This window comes from Mesocricetus auratus, unplaced genomic scaffold (assembly GCF_017639785.1).
Source record: "Mesocricetus auratus isolate SY011 unplaced genomic scaffold, BCM_Maur_2.0 Super-Scaffold_100042, whole genome shotgun sequence".
Taxonomy (NCBI): Eukaryota; Metazoa; Chordata; class Mammalia; order Rodentia; family Cricetidae; genus Mesocricetus; species Mesocricetus auratus.
In genome coordinates this window covers 9167689-9189357 of record NW_024429219.1, presented here as the reverse complement: position 1 = coordinate 9189357, position 21669 = coordinate 9167689, and the positions used below count along the sequence as shown (strand labels likewise).

General features: G+C 43.1%; 1 protein-coding gene across 1 annotated transcript; it reads left to right on the top strand.

Annotated features, from left to right (window-relative positions):
• Positions 1-1664: 1664 nt before the first annotated feature.
• LOC101842180 (arylacetamide deacetylase-like 4) lies at positions 1665-20446 on the top strand. The gene is made up of 4 exons (XM_005079352.4): positions 1665-1838; positions 12024-12240; positions 14943-15006; positions 19675-20446. Exons 1-4 carry the CDS (start codon positions 1665-1667, stop codon positions 20444-20446), a joined length of 1227 nt encoding a protein of 408 aa, XP_005079409.1.
• Positions 20447-21669: the final 1223 nt, after the last annotated feature.

Here is a 21669-nt window from a genome sequence, read left to right as displayed (position 1 = left end):
CCAGGGATCCTTGGGAAAATGGTATTTTCTTTTTGCTGTGTAGGGTCCATCCAACAAATGGTTGTGATCCCTGGTGGACTGGAAGCCATTTGGTAGAAGATTTGCATGAGTCAAGAGGTTGAAGCAGGAAAATGGACAGTTTGATGCCATACAGGACGACATAAGAAGACTATGACTTAAAGAATAAAGTACACATAAATTAAATATTTAGTTGGTACAAATAGCCACAGTCAGTTCACAAGGAGAGCCTACCCCCGTGCCAATCCAAAGACTCATACCTTCGAAATAACTTGGATTTGGGGGTTATGTGAGGGACTACTGTTTCATTTTGTTGACTTACATAATGTCACTAAATTTTGCATCAGTTTTCTCCTTTTATCTGGCTTTGTGTGTATAGGTGCTTTTGCCTTCATGTGTATCTGTGCACCATGTAAGTGGAAGAATTAGAGGATCATATTTTAAAGTCATAAATGCCATCCCACCTCTATAATATAGTGAATTTCCCTTTGTTTTAAGGGAGCATTATGATGGATGTCATCATATGACTGGTCTTATAGGTTGGAAGTCTGAATTGCAATCTAATGGTTTCTTGGGCATTTGGAAATTCAGCTGGGGAAATTCTAGCATGTGCACTTCATAAAATGAAGGCTGCCTATGGAATATAAGTTCAAGTCCAGCAACCACATCTTCAGATTTTTATGATGGCAGCGTTTCTCTCTGGGCACTCACAATGCTCACTGTTTCTTTCCCCTACACACTATCACACTGAGTGTTTGCAGCTGCAAACAGCAAAAGCCAGTGTAGGACCCTGGGCAGAGCCTTACTGTTGCCTTTGGCTCAGGGCCTTCTAAACTCCAACCAAGAGCCAGCCAGAACTCTTGTTATCTCAAGGCTCATCTAGGAGAGGACCAGCTTGAGAAGCTGCAGGAATTCACTGACCATCTCTAAAGTGTCCAGTGCTCATTTCAGCTGAGGAAGTTACAACAGTGTGCAACGTCAAAGGACTCGATGCTTCTTCCTTGACACCAGAGTTGCTGTGGGGGGATAAAACCAGTTGTTCCTGGGTACTACAGTGCTTTATCCACCTGGAGAAGAGACAGAGCAGGGCCAGTGTAGGGACCATGCTTTTTGACATTGAGCAGATCAGGCTAGGGAGCGGGGAATGGCTAGGTAAAGGAGAGTGTCTGGTCACCTTCTCCCTCCATTGTGCTCGTTCTCTTTATGTGTCACCTTGGCACACCACCACTGCTCTAATCTCTGATTTCACACCTGAGAGGAGAGTCACAGAGCACTTGACTTCAGAGAGTTTCCTCAACCTCCCAGAAATATGCCTGTGAACCGATATTACCTTCCAGCCAGCCTTTGCTCAACTGTAAGTCCATTTGCTACCCAGGATGGTCAGTGCTGGGGTGCTATGATGAAAGACTGACCTGCCTTGGGGACAAAGTACCAGGGCTCCACTAGGTAGGGCCATGTCCAAGCTGCAATCTGATGCAATCAGTTCACAAGGGGATGCTTTTGATACTGAGAACAGCTTAAAAGAGGTGGAGTCAGGCCATGTACTTCTCGGCAGGTTATAAGGTGCCTGGGTTTGTGGATGAGTTCAATGAAGTCTGCTGAAGGGACTGGTTTTCCTCGTCTCACTCTGAACAAGCAAGAGTGCCATGCTTTCCTTGGTTGCCTGCGAGCTCGTCCTTGCTGCCATGTGTCTCCTGGTCCTGGGAGTCAACCTATGGGTTCTCTTAAACTACCTCCTCAAAATTGATATACCTCCTTCCATCCCACACCGCATGAGGTTTCGGATTCTGTACTACGGTTTTCAACTGATGGTGACATGGGTAAATTTTGCTTCTTAATGACTATGTACTGTAAGAGGAGACAGAACTCAAGCCTTGGGAAAGTATTTTGCAAAAACCAATATAGTCAACAGTAGTGGCCGGCGTGTGCTGCTCTGTAGGGATGTGCCCGACACTGCTTGTTCTAGACAATAGGCAGTGTTGTGCCCATTTAATGAGACGAGTGTCCTATCTTTTCATTTTCTATGCAAGAGTCATGTAAGCTAGGGAGAATTTTATGGAGTCTATTTCTTATAAGAAATAATCTGGGGTTTAATATGCTTTGAATTGGCAAATGGGTAGCTCATAATGATCTTGCCTAGGATAACATGAATCTTCCAGTCCCTACTGAGTTGGTTAAATACATCCTTTTGCTCTTTGGTAAGAAAAGAGTCCTCTGTTGCCATTCTGGGGTCCAACATGCTGACATTCGTGGTCGATGGTTCTTTAGTTTTTTTTTGGGTGGCTGGAACCAGCAGTCACAAACCACAAAACTAGGTATTATTATCTCCCAGATGAGAGTGGAGGAAACCGGTGAAAACTTAGAGTCTGAGAAAGATGGGCAAACCTTTGTCTTTTCTGATAGCCTTTTGAGAAGAGAAATGCCATCCTAACAACAGTCAAATGGTCTTAGTGATTTGAGTTCTCTCCCACCCCGAGGTGGAGTGTCTATGCAGCTGTAGCCAGGAACTCAATGCTTAATTTATGTCACTTAAAAGAATTTCAGAATGAGTCAGCCTGAAGCAATCTTGGAATTTTTAGGCAAAGGAAAAAAATATGGACTGAAGGAAATCCAATACAGGCATGGTAAAAAAAAGAAGAATATAAGTGTCTATCACTACATAGACTGTATGTAGTCACTGTACACATGGATTGGGAATTAAGTACATCCTCCAAATTGGTAATCTATCACTAATGACAAGACAGAATGTCATGGTGTATTTAAAGTTTCTCTTTTTAATGGGATTGTTGTGATGACCAATGTGGGCATACTGAGTTGCTTGCATATGAGAAAGGAGTGCTGTTAAGATAAAAAGAGAATATGGACCTAATCATTGCTTGTGTGCTTCTGTATGTTTTGACAAATATTTATGCCATATATCCAGCATCACAATATAATTATTACATAGAATAGTGTTACTATCCTAGAAATTGGCCCACTTATTCATCACTCATTCCCTTCTGCAACGCTGTTTCTTCCAGGAAATAAACTCCGACACCCACTGGGGAAAAAAAAAAGACAGGTCCGCCAACCCAAATAATTTTTGTTATACTTTGTAAGAAGGCAAAAGCACGGTCTTTTTTATTTATTTTTATTTTATGTGCATTGGTGTTTTGTCTGAATATATGTCTGTGTGAGGTTGTCAGATTTTGGAGTTACAGACAGCTGTGAGTTGCCGTGTGGGTGCGGGGAATTGAACCTGGTTCCTCTAAGAAAGAGCAGTCAATGCCCTTAACCACTGAGCCATCTCTCCAGCCTCAAAAGCACAGTCTTATCCTGGGTATATACTTGCACTTCATTGGCCACTCCAACAATCTTCCTGTGCTGGTAGATTGCAGTGGATTACTTGACAGTGTTAGGGTTCATGACTCTCAGTCAGTGAGAGACAAAGACCAGATCCAGAGGAATATTCTTTTGTGTTGTTGTTGTTAAATCTCTTTTTCTTCCCTACATCCTCTTAATTTCCCCTGTCTTTCTATGCTACCTTTCCCCCTTTAGAGACCTCCTATCCCTTAATCCAAAGAGTCGTTCAGGGGCAGGTGAGATGGCTCAGTTGACAAAGTGCTTCTTGTAGAAACATGAAGACCTGTTTGCATCCCAGCAACCCTGTAAAGAGGTGAGCACAGCTGTGTGCACTTGTATTCCCCAGTGCTGGGAGGTGGAGACAGATCATCTCTAGAGCTGGCTGGCTAACTAGTTTGTGGAACTGATGAGCTCCGGGTTCAGTGAGAGACCCTGTCTCAAAAAGTAAGGTGTAGACTGACTTAGAAAAAGTCAGCACTGGCCTGTGGCTGCATACATGTGAACAAACAATTGCAGACATGTGTACAAGGAACACATGTGCACACACACACAGAGCTGGTCATTTTCCTAAAGTTCTTCATGTTGAGAAGGGATGGGATCGCATCTACTCAGGGATTCACCTTCTCAACCTGCCTGATCTAGGGGTTCAGAGCTTAGAGAGGATCATTGTTTGGTAGGAATCTAGAAGAAATGATATTACTTTGAGACACCGTATCACAGCATTGGTAAAACACGCAGCACATGGTGCGTATAAAACCTAATTTGGAAAGACCAATCACCAACCTTGTCAGGTGTCTGAGAACCATGTTAGTAAAAGATGAAAACAAGCAGAACCTGACATCAGCTGGATTTGAAATGTAAATCTTGGATATTTATGACCCATAGAGGTTAGCAGAGGGCATCAGATCTCCTGGGGCTTGAATTGCAATCTTTCTGATGTGGGTATTGGAAACAGGACTCCAGACTTCAAACAAGAGCTGTTCAATTAGAGCCAGCACTTTGGACCCAAGATTTTCTTTACCATCATAGTTGACTTGTAGCTAGTAACACAAATCCATCCTCATTGCCAGATGAAAATTTCTATAAGAGTCAAGTGAGTGATTTTTTTTTGTTCCAGACAAAATTTTTGAGTCAGTTGCCTGAGCAGGCCTGCTGTGGGAGTGACCAACATGTAATGGGCCCTGAGTTGAAAAATATTTTTCTTTATATAGCATTTTACAGTTGGAATTTAGGGAACAACATAGAAGTACCTACGTGGGACCTAGACATAGACTATGAGTGGGGGTTTATTTCTATAAAAAATGTCAGACTTTACTTTTCAGTTTACTGAACAAATCTAAGAGAAAAATTCATACTGTAGTCTATAGTCCCATTTTGAGGCTAATATCCCCTACTTTCTCCTTTACCTCATTACCAACTTACCGCACAGGAAAACATTATTCTTTCTTGAGGCACCTGCTTTAAAGTTGTCCAATTACATTAAATGAAAACTAAAGAAGAGTTCCAATGAACAGAAGACTTATTTTCATAGTTACTTTAGTGTTGCCCCTGTATTTGCTTGGGTATTTAAAGGAAAGAAGTTAAAGGAAATATTCCAAAAGAATCCAAGACTTCCTGGATGAAACACCACTGGCTGCCCCTATACTGCCATCTACTGGGGATTTGGCTTAGGTGCTTAGTTTTCCTTTAGGTGTCCCGGGAAATCTAGTGAGTATATGAGCCACAGAACGTCTCCTGAGAAGTTTTAATGTGATGCTTAGCTTCACACAGTAGTTGTGTCTGAGGCTTTTATGAAACGAAGACCTGTGGAATCTATGTTCATTTGTTTCATACTGAGATCCCACTGTTTGTAAGACCTTTCAAGAGTTTGGCACAAAAGATAGTGTGTGGGTGTCCTGCATAAGCAGGAATAATGTTAGTGAGTGAATCTTTTCTTGAAGCATTTTTTTTTGGTGCCATGACAAAGAATGAAGAGCCCCTCTTTCCACTCTTTGAATGCACGGAAAATAATGTGCCTTTTAAAAAAGATGGAATCAGTTAGAAAGAGAACGAATTTTCTTATATTGTAAATGCTGTCTAGTTGGAATGATGGAAGGTCCTTGAAGACTGCCGAGGGAGAACTATTAATGGTGTTACTCCAGTTATGGATTCTGTGTGTCATATTATCAACCTGCCAGGCGAGATGTACCCACTGGTGCTATAATGGCACGATGGTCATGGGATAGCCAGTCACCTCCTTGACTGGACTTGACGCACACACATGCGAGGTCATTCATTTCTGGTACTAAAAACCTGGCCAAAAGTCACTGGCTGAGGAGGGCAGAAGCTCTACTGAGTAAGCTATGACCTTGTTTTTTTTTTTTTCGGTTTTTTGAGACAGGGTTTCTCTGTATTGTTTTGGAGGCTGTCCTGGAACTCACTCTGTAGACCAGGCTGGCCTCGAACTCACAGAGATCCACCTGCCTCTACCTCCTAAGTGCTGGGATTAAAGGCGTGCGCCACCAACGCCCGGCAGCTACGAACTTGTTTTGATAAATACGCATGCTATGTCTGTTCATCAAGTTACTTTCTATTGCTATGCTTGTGTCCGTCCATTAGCGTATCTTTGATCAGAGAAACAATGGTCAACAATGACTTCATAGGCTCTCAACTGGTCAGAATACTGAGAATAAATGACTGTGGAACGCTTAGCCATAAGCAAGACATCTTTATCATCCCAGCCAAAGCTTAGAGACTACTGTGGAAGAAGGGTTGGAAAAAATGTAAAATGCAGAAATGGAGGAAACAGTCTTGAACTCACAGCAGCGGTGAGAAGATCTCCACAAGATTGAGTCTCAGTGTGGATGGGGGAGGGGGTCTCACAAGGCCCCTCCCCTTGCTGAGGTTGTTACTGTTGATGGGGTGGGGAAGAGGCACTTTATTTTTAGTGATATAGTCAGCGGTAAGTTACTCCTGGAAAGCACTGCTCGCCCACACTTGGGTAGGACTACTGATTGCTTCTCTCCTTCATCAGTTTACATAGCATGTTCTGATACTATGAGAGCTAATTCTCATGGAGGAAGCACCTAGGTCACTTCCAACTCAATTCCTCTAAGTTCTGTGATGTCTTCAGCAATAGGGTCTTGCCTTCAAGTTCTGGTAGACAATCCAAGACAATGGCAATACTGTTACATTTTTTATATGTATGTTGACAATAGCCTATATTGTTTTGCTCTTGGACTCCCCTGATCTACAACTTAAAGGGAGATTTCTCATGTCTGGTTCTGAGTTTTGTGTTAAATAATGCGTGGCTCTCGCAGGGAGCATTCTCACTCCATATGGTGCAATTTCATTTAGGCTTGGACTGGAGTTGTAGGTAGTTGTGAGCTACCATGTAGTTGCTGGAAACTCAACTTAGATCCCCTGTAATAGCAGCAAGTACTCTGAATTGCTGAGCTATATTTCCAGCCCCTTATTTATAATTTTTTTCAGATAGGATCTCATTACATAGACTTGAGTGGCTTGGCACTCACTATGTAGACCAAGCTGGTCTAAAAAACACAGAAATTTTCCAGGCAGTGGTGGTACACACCTTTAATCCCAGCACTCAGGAGGCAGAGACAAGCAGATCTCTGTGAGTTTCAAGGCCAGGCTGGTTTACAAAGAGAGTTCCAGAACAGTCTCCAAAGCTGCAGATAATCCTGTCTTAAAAACAAACAAACAAACAAAAAAAAAACAACCAACCAGCCAGCCAACCAAACAAACTCACCCATTTCTTCCTCCCAAATGTTGATATTAAAGGTCTGCACCACCACACCCAGTGTAAAACTTTTTAAAAAAGGAAGTTACTCTAATCACATAGGGAATTTTCTTCCTGGGATATATTTATAAGAAATATTAAAGACATGAATGAAAACCGAAGGGGGTTAATCAGTCATTTGAATATGAATCCAAAATAATAGTAAAAGTCAGAGTTTAAGGGAAAATGCTGAAGGCGTAAGTGTAACTTTGTAGAGTGGTTTGTGGATACAGTGCTGGGAAGATTCCTTCATGGGACTCTGAGCTTTGCACAGGCAGTCAATGTGTATGGATGGAGAGGAAAAGATGGGAATACTTAGTTACCACAGAAACCATAGACATGGACTTTCGCAACTTTTAGATGAACTAAATCATTGATCACCTAAACGTGTTTAGAATGTAACATAGGCGGCTTAATCAGGTTAGCATCTCTGAGTCCTTTAATCCACAATTGACTTACCTCAACCTGCTCTTGGTGACTCTCTTGCAAGCATCAGAGTGACTTAGAGTGTTGGTGCATCATTCCTTACAGTGATGTTTCCTTAAGTAGTCATGATGGCTCCATTTGGCATAAAATTGCAATATAGAAAATGCTTTAGGGAAAGTGGTGGTCAAGGAAAAATTCAGTGCTTCAATTGATCTCGGGCGAAACCCTTCCCTCAGAAGGCTATTGGGATGGTACAAAATAAAGCTGGCTGTTGTGATCTGTGCAGCCTAAGGAGTTCCTGCCAGCGACTCCACTGACATGTAGCAGTATCTTAACCCACATCATTGAAACAAATTTCAGAATGAGTTACCATGAAACAGCGCTGGAGTTTATTAAACAGCAGGTATACCGTCAAAATTCAGTGTGGACATTAAGAAAAAGAGACACACTTTAGTATCCTACTGTAGCTGTGGATGTTGGTTTGGGACTTTTTGAAGCCATGTTATTCAAAGGTGTGATCTAATACCTAAGGGTTAGTAAAATGTGCTGTTATATTTCTTTTCTTTATTTTTAAAATCATATTTTATTTTATGCATAGCAATACAATTACATTTGACATTATCATAGAATTATCTGGTATAGATTTTTTTCTTCCTCCTTTCCTTTTTACAAATTTAAGTTTTGAAAGACTTGGGTGCGTGTGTGCTGGTGTGTGTGTGTGTGTGTGTGTGCGCACGCGCACGCACGCATTGTGTTCATGCATGATCCCTGCGTGAAGTACCGGCAGAGGCTAGTAGAGGGCACCAGACACCCTGGAGTTGAAGTTGAGCTACCTGATGTGGATGCTGGGAACCAAACTTGGGTCCTCTCCATGAGCAAACCAACCCTTTAGACACTGGGCCATATTCAGCCCTTCTTACAGTTTTAAATGGAAGAAAAAGAAAAACTTCGAATTACACAATTCCTCCCCAAACATTTTTAAAGTGATTTTTTTCCCAAATGGGTCAATTCAACTAACATATTTGGTGCCTCTATTAGTCATTTTTAATTCCTATTGACCAATGACCAGTGTAATCACAAAAACAGGCAAAAATTTCATAGTCGATGCTTCGCAGGAATAATGCTGGATTCTATTGAAAGTGGCAAAAGCCATTAAGAACATTAAATTCAGCCGGGCGGTAGTCATCTGCAACAATCAAATCTCTAGATATGTTAGACATGTTTTCAAGATCATACAGAGATATATTTTAGATAGATAAATTGTATTGTATTCAAACACTTAAAAGACCTATAGAATATTGCATTTAAAATGTTTAGTTAACCTAAGATTTTTTCATGACAATGAGACACATCAACTTCTGGCAGTACCAATTTACTTCATAAAAGGATGATGGGCATCAAAGAAATTCCACAGGAGTTTGTTTTTATTGTGGCAAAATTAGCCATTTGGGCAAGAAACTGTTTTTGCCTTGATTGCTTGATGGTATGCTGTAGAAACTGGACATGTAGGACCCAAAGAAAATTGACTGCTGAACTTTGCTGAAACAAGATGGGACAGTCCTTCAGGATTCCTGCTTCATGGAAGAGTCTGCCAGACATTTTGCAGGACACAGAGGAAAGCAACTGACAAACTTTGCCAATACAATGCAGGACAGTCCTTCAGATTTCCTGCTTCACTGAAAAGTCTGCCAGATGTTATGGGCCTGTAGGCTGAAGATGGATATGTCAACATTGCAGAGGAACTTTGGGTGACTGTCCAAGCAGCAAGAAGTCTCTGTTATTAGGTAATACTACATCCTTCTGGGGGGAGGGGCTTTGATGGAGTTAAAGACTAAAAATTGAGTTATAGTTTTCCTTAGTTATGATAGAAAGTAAATTAGAAATAAAACTTTGAATTCACTGAGATGGGATAGATAAAGGAGTGTTTCTCTGAATTTGCTAAGAACAAATGGACTAAGTATTGTAAATTCATTCTTATGTGGTAACTGTTTTTGTTGTATATAGTTTTACTATGCTAAAGTTAAAACCTTTAATTTTTATTTAGAAAAAAAGGGACATTTTATGGAATATTATTTAAAAGATGCGCTACATTTGTTTATGCTATGGAACATTTGTTTAATGATGAAAAGATGTGTTACGTTCTTTTATGTTACATTTGTTTAACTCTGTGTTTGCTTGTCTAAAACACCTGTTTGGTCTAATGAGGAGCTGAATGGCCAAAAGCAAGGCAGGAGAAAGGATAGGTGGGGTTAGCAGGAAGAGAGAATAAATGGGAAGAGAAATCTGGGAGGAGATCAAGGAGTGAGAAAAGAGGGGGCCAACCATCCAGCTACACAGCTGGAAAAAGAAGGAAAGACAAGATATACAGAAATAAGGACAGGCAACAGCATGGAGACAACAGATAGATGGGATACTTTAAGTTAAAAAAATCTGGCTAGAAATAAGCCTAGCTAAAGCCAGGCATTTAAAAGTAATAATAAGCCACAATGCGTATTTATTTGGGAGCTGGGCTCCCAAAAGAGTAAAGAGTTAAAAGAAGAAAAACAAACAAATAAAAAACAAAACAAAAACAACAACGCAGACCAATGACTCATTGCAATGAACTGTAGCACAAAAAATAAAAGACCCAGAGACTGAATTTGGGTTCAAGCTTTAGGCTGAAGATCAGAAAAGCAAAGCAGCCTGTCACTAGCTCTTACTTCTACCTATGCTCAGACCAAAGGGGTGATCCTCAAATTGCTTCCCACTTCACTGCTTCTCAGATTCACCCATACTACTATGTTCTCCTCAACGGGGCTGGAGACTAATCCTGAGACTAATTCTCAAAGTCAATGCCTTGTTATCCTCAATGTGGCTGGAGAATTAATGCCAGATTCAAGACCCTGTTACTGTCTTAAATACCTCCCATGAGTCCTGGGATTAAAGGCATGAGCTCTGTTACTCTTTTAGACTTACTCAATCTCATGTAGGTTTGGGTGGCCTTGAACTCAGAGAGTTCCTTCTTCCTTTGTCTTCTGAGTCCTGGGATTAAAGGTGTGTGACACCACTGCCTGACATCTACAGTATGTGGCTGACTTTGCTTTCTGAATCCCCAGGCAAACTTTAATATAAAAAAGATATATCACCAGCCAGGCAGTGGTGGCGCACGCCTTTAATCCCAGCACTCGGGAGGCAGAGGCAGGCGGATCTCTGTGAGTTCGAGGCCGGGCTGGACCGACAGCCTCCAAAACAATACAGAGAAACCCTGTCTCGTAAAACCAAAAAAAAAATAAAAGATATATATCACCACGATGAACCCTTGCAAGTAAAGACGCATGGACTAAAGGGCATAATGTATGACTCACTGTGTCACACTACAGCTTTCACGATGAGATTTTTCTTTTTTCTTTTCTTTTAAGATTTATTTTATTTTGTCTTGTGGGGAAAGTTTGCAAGGGCAGAGGGCAGATCTGAAGGGATGAGGAGATGAAGGGGCCCAGATTGCCAGATGCCAGATGTGAAACCCACAAAGAATCAATGAACAGTTAAATTAGAAAATAAAAAAGAAAATTAAATAAGCAACCTACAATGGGGGTAGGAAATAGAGATGTAGGGGTAGGGGTGGGAAGGTGTAGAGGTAAAGGTAGGGGTGGAAGGTGGAGGGGTAGGGGTAGGGGTAGGAGGTGTATAGATGGAAGTAGAAGGAGTTTTAACATTGCAAGCTGACTGCTGGGGGGAATTGCGCAGGTTTTTGTGAGCACTGTGCTAATAAGCTAAAAACCAACAAAGACCAAGCGAGGCAGGGCATGGTGGTACCCTCGTTCAATCTCAGCACTCAGGAGGCAGAGGCAGGAGACTCTCTGTTAGTTTGAGGCCAGCCTGGTTTCCATAGTGAATTCTGTCAATTAAAGTTTCTGTCCTACCAGGTTCCACCGCCCTTCAGCCCCAAATAAGCACACAGAGACACATTAATTATTAAATTGTTGGCCAATGACTAGGGCTTCTTACGGGCTAGCTCTCGCTTACTAATTAACCCATAACTTCTAATCTATGTATTGCCACGATGTTGTGGCTTACCCATAATCTGGCATGTTACTCTTTGGGCATTGTGGTGTCTCTTCGTGGCCTCCCTCTGCCTTCTCTTCCACAGCCTTCTCCTGGTCTAGTAGCCCCACCTATCTTTCTCCATGGCTATTGACCAAACAGTTTTATTAATCAACCAATAAGAGAAGCATATGTACAGAAGGGCATCCTCCCCCCACCAGAATTCCATGTCATGCAGGCAAAACACCTGTACACATAAAATAAAAATAAATAAATCTTTTTTAAAAGTTAAGAGTTCTCATTATGCCTGTTATATAAAGAGGTGAAAGCAGCCATAAATCAGATTGTTGGGGTAAAGGACTCTCCTGCTTCAAACTCTTTCCCGTTCTCATGCCCCCTTAATTCTCTGTGTCTTTTTTGTTCACCTCTCTACCAGGGGAATATATTGGAGAGGCTGAGAATTTGCACCATGCCAAAGCTTTGCCAGATTCTACAAGATTTAATGAACACAAAGAGGAACTGTAAAGTGGTGGTGACAGATCTGTGTTTTGAGGAAGTCCCTGTGAGGCTGTTCCAGCCCAAGGCAACTTCTTCCAGTCCCAGAAAAGGCATCATCTTCATCCATGGAGGGGGTGGCATACTTGGCAGCCTGGGTAAGAAGCATCCTGGGGCATGGGGCAAGAGATACATCAAGACCTGCATATCCTCAACGGCACTCCCACAAGGTCCTTTCAGGACAGATCAAAGTACACAATAGCTGAGGATGGGTCCCTCTACAGCGAATAGATTAAAGTTGAGAGTCACACTATGTCATAGTCTCAGTTTTAACAATGAACAGCAAGGTTCAGGCAAAGCGTTCAGAGTAATGGACATGAAATGATTCATTTCCCTGTATTCCTCTCTCCTCCCCTTCCCTGCCCTCCACTCTCCTCCCTCCCCTTCATCTTATCCAGTCTCTCCCACAAGGATCCCAAGCCCATGCATCTTTTTAAAAACTCTGTTGGGACCACCATGTCTGGCCCTTCCACTCCATATCCCAGTGATGGTATCATAATTCCAATTTATCCCTTTGGGCTGTTTTATTTTCCCCGAATCAGAGTGATCTTTGAAGATAACGGTTTGAAACCTGACATTGCTTATCTTCAGCCTCTTCGGTGCTCCCTCAGTGACTCTCTCTGAACTGGTCACCTGTGTCTTACCCTGAGGCTGCATTGTTAAATTCCTTCCACTGCCCTGTGTTATGGACACATCTGTGGTTTGGGAGAGACCCCTACCATCTTTTTTTTTTTGGAGACAGGTTCTCTCTGTATTGTTTTTGGAGGCTGTCCTGGAACTCGTAGACCAGGTTGGCCTCGAACTCACAGGGATCTGCCTGCCTCTGCCTCCCAAGTGCTGGGATTAAAGGCATGTGCCACCAACGCCTGACGACCACTACCATCTTAACTATCATTTTTACTCATTAAAAATTGATGCACTAGAGGGTGAAAGTTTAGACAAGTTGCTGCATAAAAGGAGACATTGATGAATGAGCTAGCAAATGTATAGTTGGGTGGATGGACAGATGGCTGCTTGCATGCATGCTTGTCCAAATTTTCCCCTGTGCAAGAACAATTTCTCCTGTCCCTTCTCCCTGACCCATAGGGGTCACTTACTGCCACCTGCTGGTGGAAATATTCATGGTAGTTCTACAGTAGGAAGTGCTGCCAGGCTGTCCTCTTTTCAGTCACAAACCATGAACGTGTCACCATATATGGAACCCACCTAATTTCAAGTGCATTCACCTGCATCAAAAGCCACTAGGAATCCCACTTCACCCGTGCTGCCAGTCCCTGTAGAGGGCAAAAGCAATGATGGTTAAGCAGATATTTATTGACCACACACTCAGCTTCCAATCTTCTCCAGGCTCAGGGAACACACTGGAGAACAAGAAGACCCAGTCCCTGACCTATGAACCTGTGTGTCAAAGGAGAAGGCTGGAACATGCAGGAGAAGACAAATGAAAAAGCGCTTTCAGATGTGGAGAACATGCAGGCAAAACCACTTATATACATAGAAATAAATTTAAAATACTACCTCTCTAGAAGACCGAGGGTCCTAACGGGCCCTTGCTTCAACACTCAGTGATACCTTACCTGCCTCACTCACTGATACCTTTCCAGCCCTGTGAAGTCTACAAGGAAGAGCTCAAGTGAAAAACTCTTGACCAGGACCGACTTAAGAAATAAAAATGTCAGGGTGACAGAGTAGACAGTGAGGTTGGACAGTTCACAAGGCCTGGAGCCCAGGTCAGAGTTAGTAGCGGTCTTTCCCTTGGTTATATTTAAACTCTCCTGGAGTTTAACTCATAGAAATGTAAACTTTTAAAGCCACTCCATGGCCGTGCCTTGGTGGTGCGTGCCTTTAATCCCAGCACTTGGGAGGCAGAAGCAGGCGGATCTCTGTGAGTTTTAGGCCAGCCTGGTCTACAGAGCGAGTTCCAGGACAACCTCCAGAGCTACACAGAGAAACCCTGTCTTGAAAAAAAAAGCCATACCCAGGGTACTCCTTGACCCTTTAGCTGTTTCAGCCCCCTCTAGGATGGAACCAGGCTTCTTTATTGCAAACAGTTGCCAGGAGGCTGAGACTGTTTGTGACGAGTCTTGGACACAGAAGCTGAATGTCCAGAGAGCTGAGACGGTGTCACCTACGCCGCTGTGTCTGCTCTCTCACCCCCTTCTCCGCGGTGCTAATGACACATATGCCTACCCTGAAGCCCCCTCGATACTGGAATTACCTGGTATCATTTTTAAAATCGCGTTTTGATGCTTCCCATGGCAATCATGCTGACCCAGTGGTCAGGGCAGCCAGGGCAGAAGATGTGCACCGACTGTCCCATCATGCATGCTGATGGCTGGGCCTGGGAGGGGCTGAGTCAGAGGAGCGCTTGATACACTGGGCTGGGAAGCACTATGCACTAATGCTAAAGGACAGCCAGGGCAGTTACACAGAGAAGCCCTGTTTTCAAAAGCCAAAAAAAAATAGATTTTTAAATGTATGTCCAACCTTTGTTTATCTCCTAATTAATGCTAACATATAAAATATTAATACTCCCTGGTAGTTAATCCTATTTTCCCAGTCAATTCCTCAGTTTCCCCATCCTGCGGTAGTTCAGTCCCCATATCCACTCAAACTCAGACACTCAGACGCTTAAGGCAAACATCTGGCTTTGAAAGGGACAGTTGGTGAGGTCACTTCATAGGGGATAAGAATAGGGACAGACAGAGGATCTCAATTTCATGACCAAATGGCAGATGACATCCTGAGGCTATGGTGGACACTCCTCATGAGCGAACTTTCACTCGGTCTTCTTTTTCAGATTCCTACCATGCCCTGTGCAGTTTATTAGCCCAGGAGACAGACTCAGTGCTTCTGGCAGTGGGGTAAGTGGCTGGGGACACTTAGTTATTCATTTTTTCCCACTGCATTGACTTCTACCTGAAGGGAGAAAGGACTTGTTTGGTTCACAGATTTAAAGGCTTCAGTCTATGCCCTGCTTGCTCCATTGCTGTGGGTCTGTGGTGTAGTGAAGTGTCATGGTAGCAGAAACACTTGGCAGAGTGTAGCTGGTCACCCCCATGGTGGTCAGGAAGCAGAAACAGGCTGGATGGTTAAGAACAGGGCTGTCTTCAAGGTACAAGCTCAGGGAGTCACTTCCAACTGTCTCCCAACAAAGCCATCAAACTCTAAATCCATCAGTTAGCTCATCCATCAGAGCAGTCAAAGCCCTTGTAATCCAATCATTTCTTGATGACTGTATCTGCCAGCTGGGCACCTAGCTTTCACAAAGACCTTTGCATGTGGGATGCTTCATATGAAAAAGGTAGCCTTTCCCCTTTGGGTACCAAAGGCTTATGGTGATAATCTCATAGTGTAAAGTACATCCAGATGACTTCCAAGAGTCTCCAATAGTTCCAGAGCTATTCAAAAGTTCAGGTACGAGGTCTTCTCTGAACCACAGGCCAAGTGCTTAGCTTTGAGGTTTTACGAAATTTCCAATTCGGTGTTTATGTTTCTGATATGCAATGGCATAGCGCAAAATTCTCACTCCAAATGGGAGGAAGTGAGGGAAGAGAAAGGAGAAATGGGTGCAAAATGAGACCGAAACATAGGCAAATGATAAATCCTGTAGCTCCATGTCCAGCATCTATGATACCTGGTGGCATGATGTGAACGCCAATGGAGTTCTGCAGCCCTGTTTCTGTACCCTTGCCAGCAGCAGCCCTCCCAGCCACTCTACTGGCGTGGCTTTGCTTCTTGAGGGCAGCTTTCTTCTGTAGTCATTCCACACCTCTGCCGTCACCACCTTCTTTGGACCTCCTTACAGTGTAGGCTTTACTATTATTATACCTTCAGATATTACCCCTCCGGGGGCTTTCTGCAGGGAGTCTGAAGTTCACCTACTCTCCCAGAATTTCCTTTGAAATCGCTGTGGAAGCCTCCGAAACCCTGGAACTACTGAAGTATGAGATCATGGGTTATGGGAGGTGCCAGGGCCCACTGTCTGAACAAGGTGATACTCTCCTCTAAACTGTGAGTCTTTCAGATGAGTTTTGAGTTTGCACTCTGGAGCGTGCAATGCAGATCTGACCAATTACTATTGTCCACACTGAATTCATTTTTAAAGATGCTGCTCTCTTTAACAACCCCACTCTCCGGGCTCAGAATTTTTTCACTAAGCTACTTTTGGAGCCTTCTGCCCATTTTATTTTCAAATCCCATTTTTATTTATTTATTTTTTTTAGTATTGTTGTTGTTCCATATTCTCACTGTAAAAAAAGCCAGCCGTAATCCAGTTGTGGTAACAGCCTGAATGCTGAGCTGGCTTAAAACTTGCTCCATCAGATAAGTAGATCATCTTTAAATTTACTTTCCAATGAAGTACCAGGGTCTGGGCAAGATAGAAATAATCTCTTTGCCACAATGTCATAAAAATAACTTCCAGTCTAACTCCAAACTCTTCTCATCACCACTGAAAAATCTCATGAGAGCTTCCTTTCCTAGAAACAGTCTGGTCTCTGGAATTCAGTTTAGCTCCACCTGCAGCATTTTGTGGGGCTTTCTCCATCCACGTCTCTAAACTTTCCCAAATTCCTCCCCAAACCATTTTCTAAGGTTTTGTAGCCACTCCCACCAGCAGGTAGTCATAGCAACAACTCCAGGTGTCTAGTATCGTTTTGTGTTAGATTTTTGTTTTCATTGATGTGATGAATAAGTGAGAAACATTTCTTAAGGGAAGAGGGTCTATTTCGGTTCCCAGATTCAGAGGCTTCCGTCTATATCAGTTCTGTTCTCTTGCTGTGGCTCTGCAGTGATGCTGAAGATTCTCTGGCAGGAAAGGGTCATAGTGGAAACTTGCTTCACCCCGTGCCAGCCAGAAGGAAGGGAGTCTGGAAGTGTCCAGGGGCAAGTTGCTTTCAAAGGAACAGTCTTAGTTGCCTACAGAGCTGGGCAGTTTCAGGACTTCTAACACTGTCACACAGACAGACACGCAGACAGAACACCAGCAAACATAAAATAAAAATAGATTACATATGAAAACAATTTATTTGTATGTGTGTGTGTACCTGTATAAGTTCACATGTAGACTCTGGATCAGAATTGGGTATCAGAGTACCCTGGAACTGGAGTTAAATGTGGCTTGTGAGCTACCTTGTGGGTGCTGGGACCTGAACTCTAGCCCTTTGCAAGACCAGTAAGTACTCATAACTGCTAAACCGGCTCTCTAGCCCTTAAGCTAACTTTTTAAGTTAACATACAAACTGCTGGGTTTCACTGTGGTGTTTTCACATGGATCAGTAATTATACTTTGTTCTTGCCCATCCTCCTCCGTATTCCTCCTAAAGTTTTGTAATTTCTTTAATAACAGGTATAATCAAGAGATTTCTTTTTCCTTCGTTTCTTCCCTCCTTCTCTCCTTTCTTTCTTTCTCTATTCCTTCCTTCCTTTCTTTCTTCCTTCCATTCTTGCCTCAAATGCCACATATGGCTACATAACTATATAACCCTGAGCATCTGTTCCCTGTAACCCCCTCCAGGACTTCAGGTGTACAGCACCACACCCTGATTATGCAATCTTTGTACTAGGTGAGCATTCTACCAGTTGAGCTCCACCCTCAGCCCCTCTGTAGTGTTTTCTGAAAACATATAGGTGCAAATAAAGCTATGCATAAAGGACATAGCAGGGACGATGAGTCCAGGACTCAAGGTACCCCTTCAGTTAGTAAGAACAAAGATGGTAAAGGCAGCCCAAACTGGCTGAAGGTCATAAATAAGATCCTGGTTTTTCTGTGGAAATGGCTTTTCGGGAGTTCATTGCATGGGGGAAAAAAGACATCTATCCACTAAAGGCCTACTGGCCTACAGTGCAGGAACCAATTAGGAGGTTGCTGAAAAAAAGAAACAGCCCAATAGGCTTTTGAGTGGATGGAAGGACAACTGGGGTGTGTCTTAGTTAAGTGACTGAAACACCCTGACAAAAACCACCTAGGGAGGAAAGAGGTTATTTCTCTGGCACTTCCATATCACAGTTCATTAGCAATGTTAGTCAGGGCAGGAACTCAAACAGGGCAGGGACCTGGAGGCAGGAGCTGATTCAGAAGCCATAGAGGGCGCCTCTTGCTGTCTTGGTCAGCCCACTTTCTTATAGCACCCAGAGCCACTAGCCTTGGGTGGTATCATCCACAATGGGCTGGACCCTCCTACATCAATCCTTAAATCAAGAAAACACACCTAAGGATTGCTCACATGCCTATCTAGTGGGAGTATCTTCTCATTTGGGGCTCCCACCTTCAAAAGGATGCTGGCTGTGTCAGGTTGACATATACCTAGCCAGCACAGCATCTCTTTACAATCTAGGGCCCCTCTCTAAGGAAACAAAACCACTCAGCGGGACACAGAGTAGAGAAGAGAGGAAGAATTGACATCCTCAGCTTTCATATTTGCCTCTTTAGAAACACAGGCAACTCCGACATCCACAAGCTGGCACACAGTACAGGGTACCACTGGGATAAGGCTGAACCTTTCTGATGACTTTGGGAAGGGCATCACTCTTTAATGTCCAGTAGCTCACCCACAGTGGGTTTCCATAGTGTCTGAACATCACCATTAGAATCCAAAAGCCTCCTAAACAACGAAGGTCTCACAAACCAGGCTCACAGAGAGGCTGTGGGCTGCTGCTCAGTATAACTTTTGCATGATGTTTGAAGAGATCTAGTCCAGGGACCTGGATTGTGATGCAGTGCTTGGAAAAATGACTCAGCCAGAGGAGGGGGTTTGTGCCTGGGAGGAGATGCCTGAGAGAATCTGAACATGGAGAGATATTCTCCTCTATTCCCCCTCCTCCCGTCTTCTCCTTTCTCATCCCTTCTTATTCCCTCTGCTCCCTCTCCCTCTCCTTGCCTTCCCTTTCCTCTCCTCTCCTTCCTTCTCCTCCCCCTCCTTTTTAAATTTTTTCCTTTTCTTTCTCTTCTCTGAACACAAGAAACTTAACCTTGCTACTGATCTTGGCTCCCCATTTTCTGTAGCTAGGCAGACCAGCAGGACTTTTGATTGCCATTTTACTTTCTTCTGTCAATTCAGGGTTTTTTTTTCTGCTTTTAAAACCAGATGTTTCGTTTTCTATTTTTATTTACAAATGGGGGTGTGTGTGTGCGTTGCACGCTGTGGTGTAAATATGGAGGTCAGAAGACAACTTGCCAGAGTCATTTCCATCCTGCTCCCCTTTGCCTTCCGGCAAATTCAGGTCAGGCCACAAAACTGGGAAACAGCTTCCTTAATCTCTTTGGCCACAATCTTGATTTCTAATTTACATGATTTGCCTGATTGTCTCTAGGTACCACCAGGTGAGTCTGAATAGAGAATCCCAGTTGTTTTGACACTGGACAAATTCTTCAATTTGCACAGTAGGAAATGGAGGGTAACTATTCTTACTTGTTCAGTCATTTTAGGGTTTAATCAAATTCAGTCTCAGGTACACAGAGGACCATGTTTAAATGGACTCCACCCACCTGCCTGCATAATTGCTATGATGTCTTTCTCTTTCCTGTTTAGGTACAGAAAACTTCCTGAACACTGTCATCCAGTTGGTCTTCAGGATTGCCTGTGTGCCTCAATACATTTCCTGAAGTCCCTGAAAGCCTACGGGGTAGACCCCTCCCGGGTTGTGATCTGTGGAGAGAGCATGGGAGGTTCAGCTGCGGTCATCATCATCCAGATCTTATTGGGCAGACCAGATCTTCCTAAGATCCGGGCTCAAGTCCTGATTTATCCAATCCTTCAGACAATCAACTTCCAGTTACCATCACATCTGCAAAACCAAAATGTCCCATTCCTCACTAGAGACTTCATGATAACCTGCATTCTTAGGTATTTTTCCATTGACCCCTCCTGGAAAGATGCTATTTTGACAGGGGCTTATATCCCCCAAGACATCTGGATGAAATACAGGAAATGGCTCAGCTCTGATAATATTCCCCAAAGGTTTAGGAACAAAATACAGCAACCTGAGTTTCCTGGACCCTTTAACAAATCTGCCTACCTAGAACTCAAAAACCTTCTGGATGAAGGAATTTCACCCCTTGTAGCAGATGATGAGGTCATTGCCCAGCTTCCAGCTACATTGCTGGTGAGCATTCACTGGGATGTTCTCCGAGATGACGTTTTGCTCTACAAGAAGCGCTTAGAAGACCAGGGGGTCCCTGTGACCTGCTACCATGTAGAGGATGGCTTTCATGGATGCTTATTTTTGTTTGATAAGATTTTCTCTTTCCCTTGTTGCTGGGATATAATCAATGCGATAGTGCGTTTCACAAAGGATATGTGAAGGTTTGCACAGAGAATGAGTAGTGGAACACTTCCCTGCCACACATAAGGTTCTGAATTGAATACCTAACACTGTAGACTGACAGAATAAGAGGTAAAGAAAGAAATAGAGAGATAAAGGGATGGATAGATAGATTATAGGTAGATAGATAAATAGAGAGATAGATAGATAGATACACAGACAGACGGACAGTGTAAGGAAGTCTTCTGCCCCAGCTGCGACCTTAGCTGGCCTCCAGTTTTCATGGAAGGAAACGTTGAGTGGGTGCAAGCTACAGGTTTCCCGGGTGAAGACTCGCAGCCCTAACCATGTCCACTGCTGCATCTAGCATTCTCTATCATCCCGTTCATAGAGTAGGCATGAAAGAAAAAACAAATGTCTTTACATTTTCTTGAATTTTAACTTACATTCTGTGAATAAATGTGAGCAAGCAGAATGTCAACAGTGATGTCTTTGTACTCAGTAATAACTCATCTTGGGCCATACTCCCAATGAAGGAGGCCATGAGGTCAAGGTCACTGGGGACAGGCCAACTCACTTGAGTTCAGAGGAACCCCCAACTCCCAATTTGGCTACCCTTGGGCTGCACAATTGCAATATTAAAAAGACATTTTCAGGAAAGAGAGAGACAGGGGAAGGAGAGGAGGGGGAATAGACAGAAAAGGTGAATAATAGGAAGCTTTTCCTGGACTTCAGCTTTTAGTTAGACATCCAAAGTCAGTCCCTGGCTAACAAATGGTTAGATCCAAGGTTGTTCTGGGAAGCTCTGGAGGCTATCTGGGATATTAAAAGGAATGGTTTACGCATGTTTGACTCTCTCTCTCTCTCTCTCTCTCTCTCTCTCTCTCTCTCTGTGTGTGTGTGTGTGTGTGTGTGTGTGTGTGTGTGTGTGTGTGTGTGTGTGTGTGTGTGCATTAGATCCCCTGGAACTTTAGGTAAAGATAGCTATGAACTGCCACATGGGTGCTGGGAACTGTTGAGTCAGTCTCTGTTTCTTTCTTGAAAAAATAAAAAGACATTCATGTTCATATCCCAGATGGTGCCCAGACCATTTCAAGAAATGCATTTTTCAGGTCATCCTCAGCTACATATTAAATTGGGAGTCAGCCTGGACTGTGTGAGCTCTTATCTCAAAAGGAAACCTTTTTTTTTTTTAATTTTCGAGACAGAGTCTCACTATGTAGTTCTGGCTGACCTTGAAATCACAAAGACTCTACTCCTTC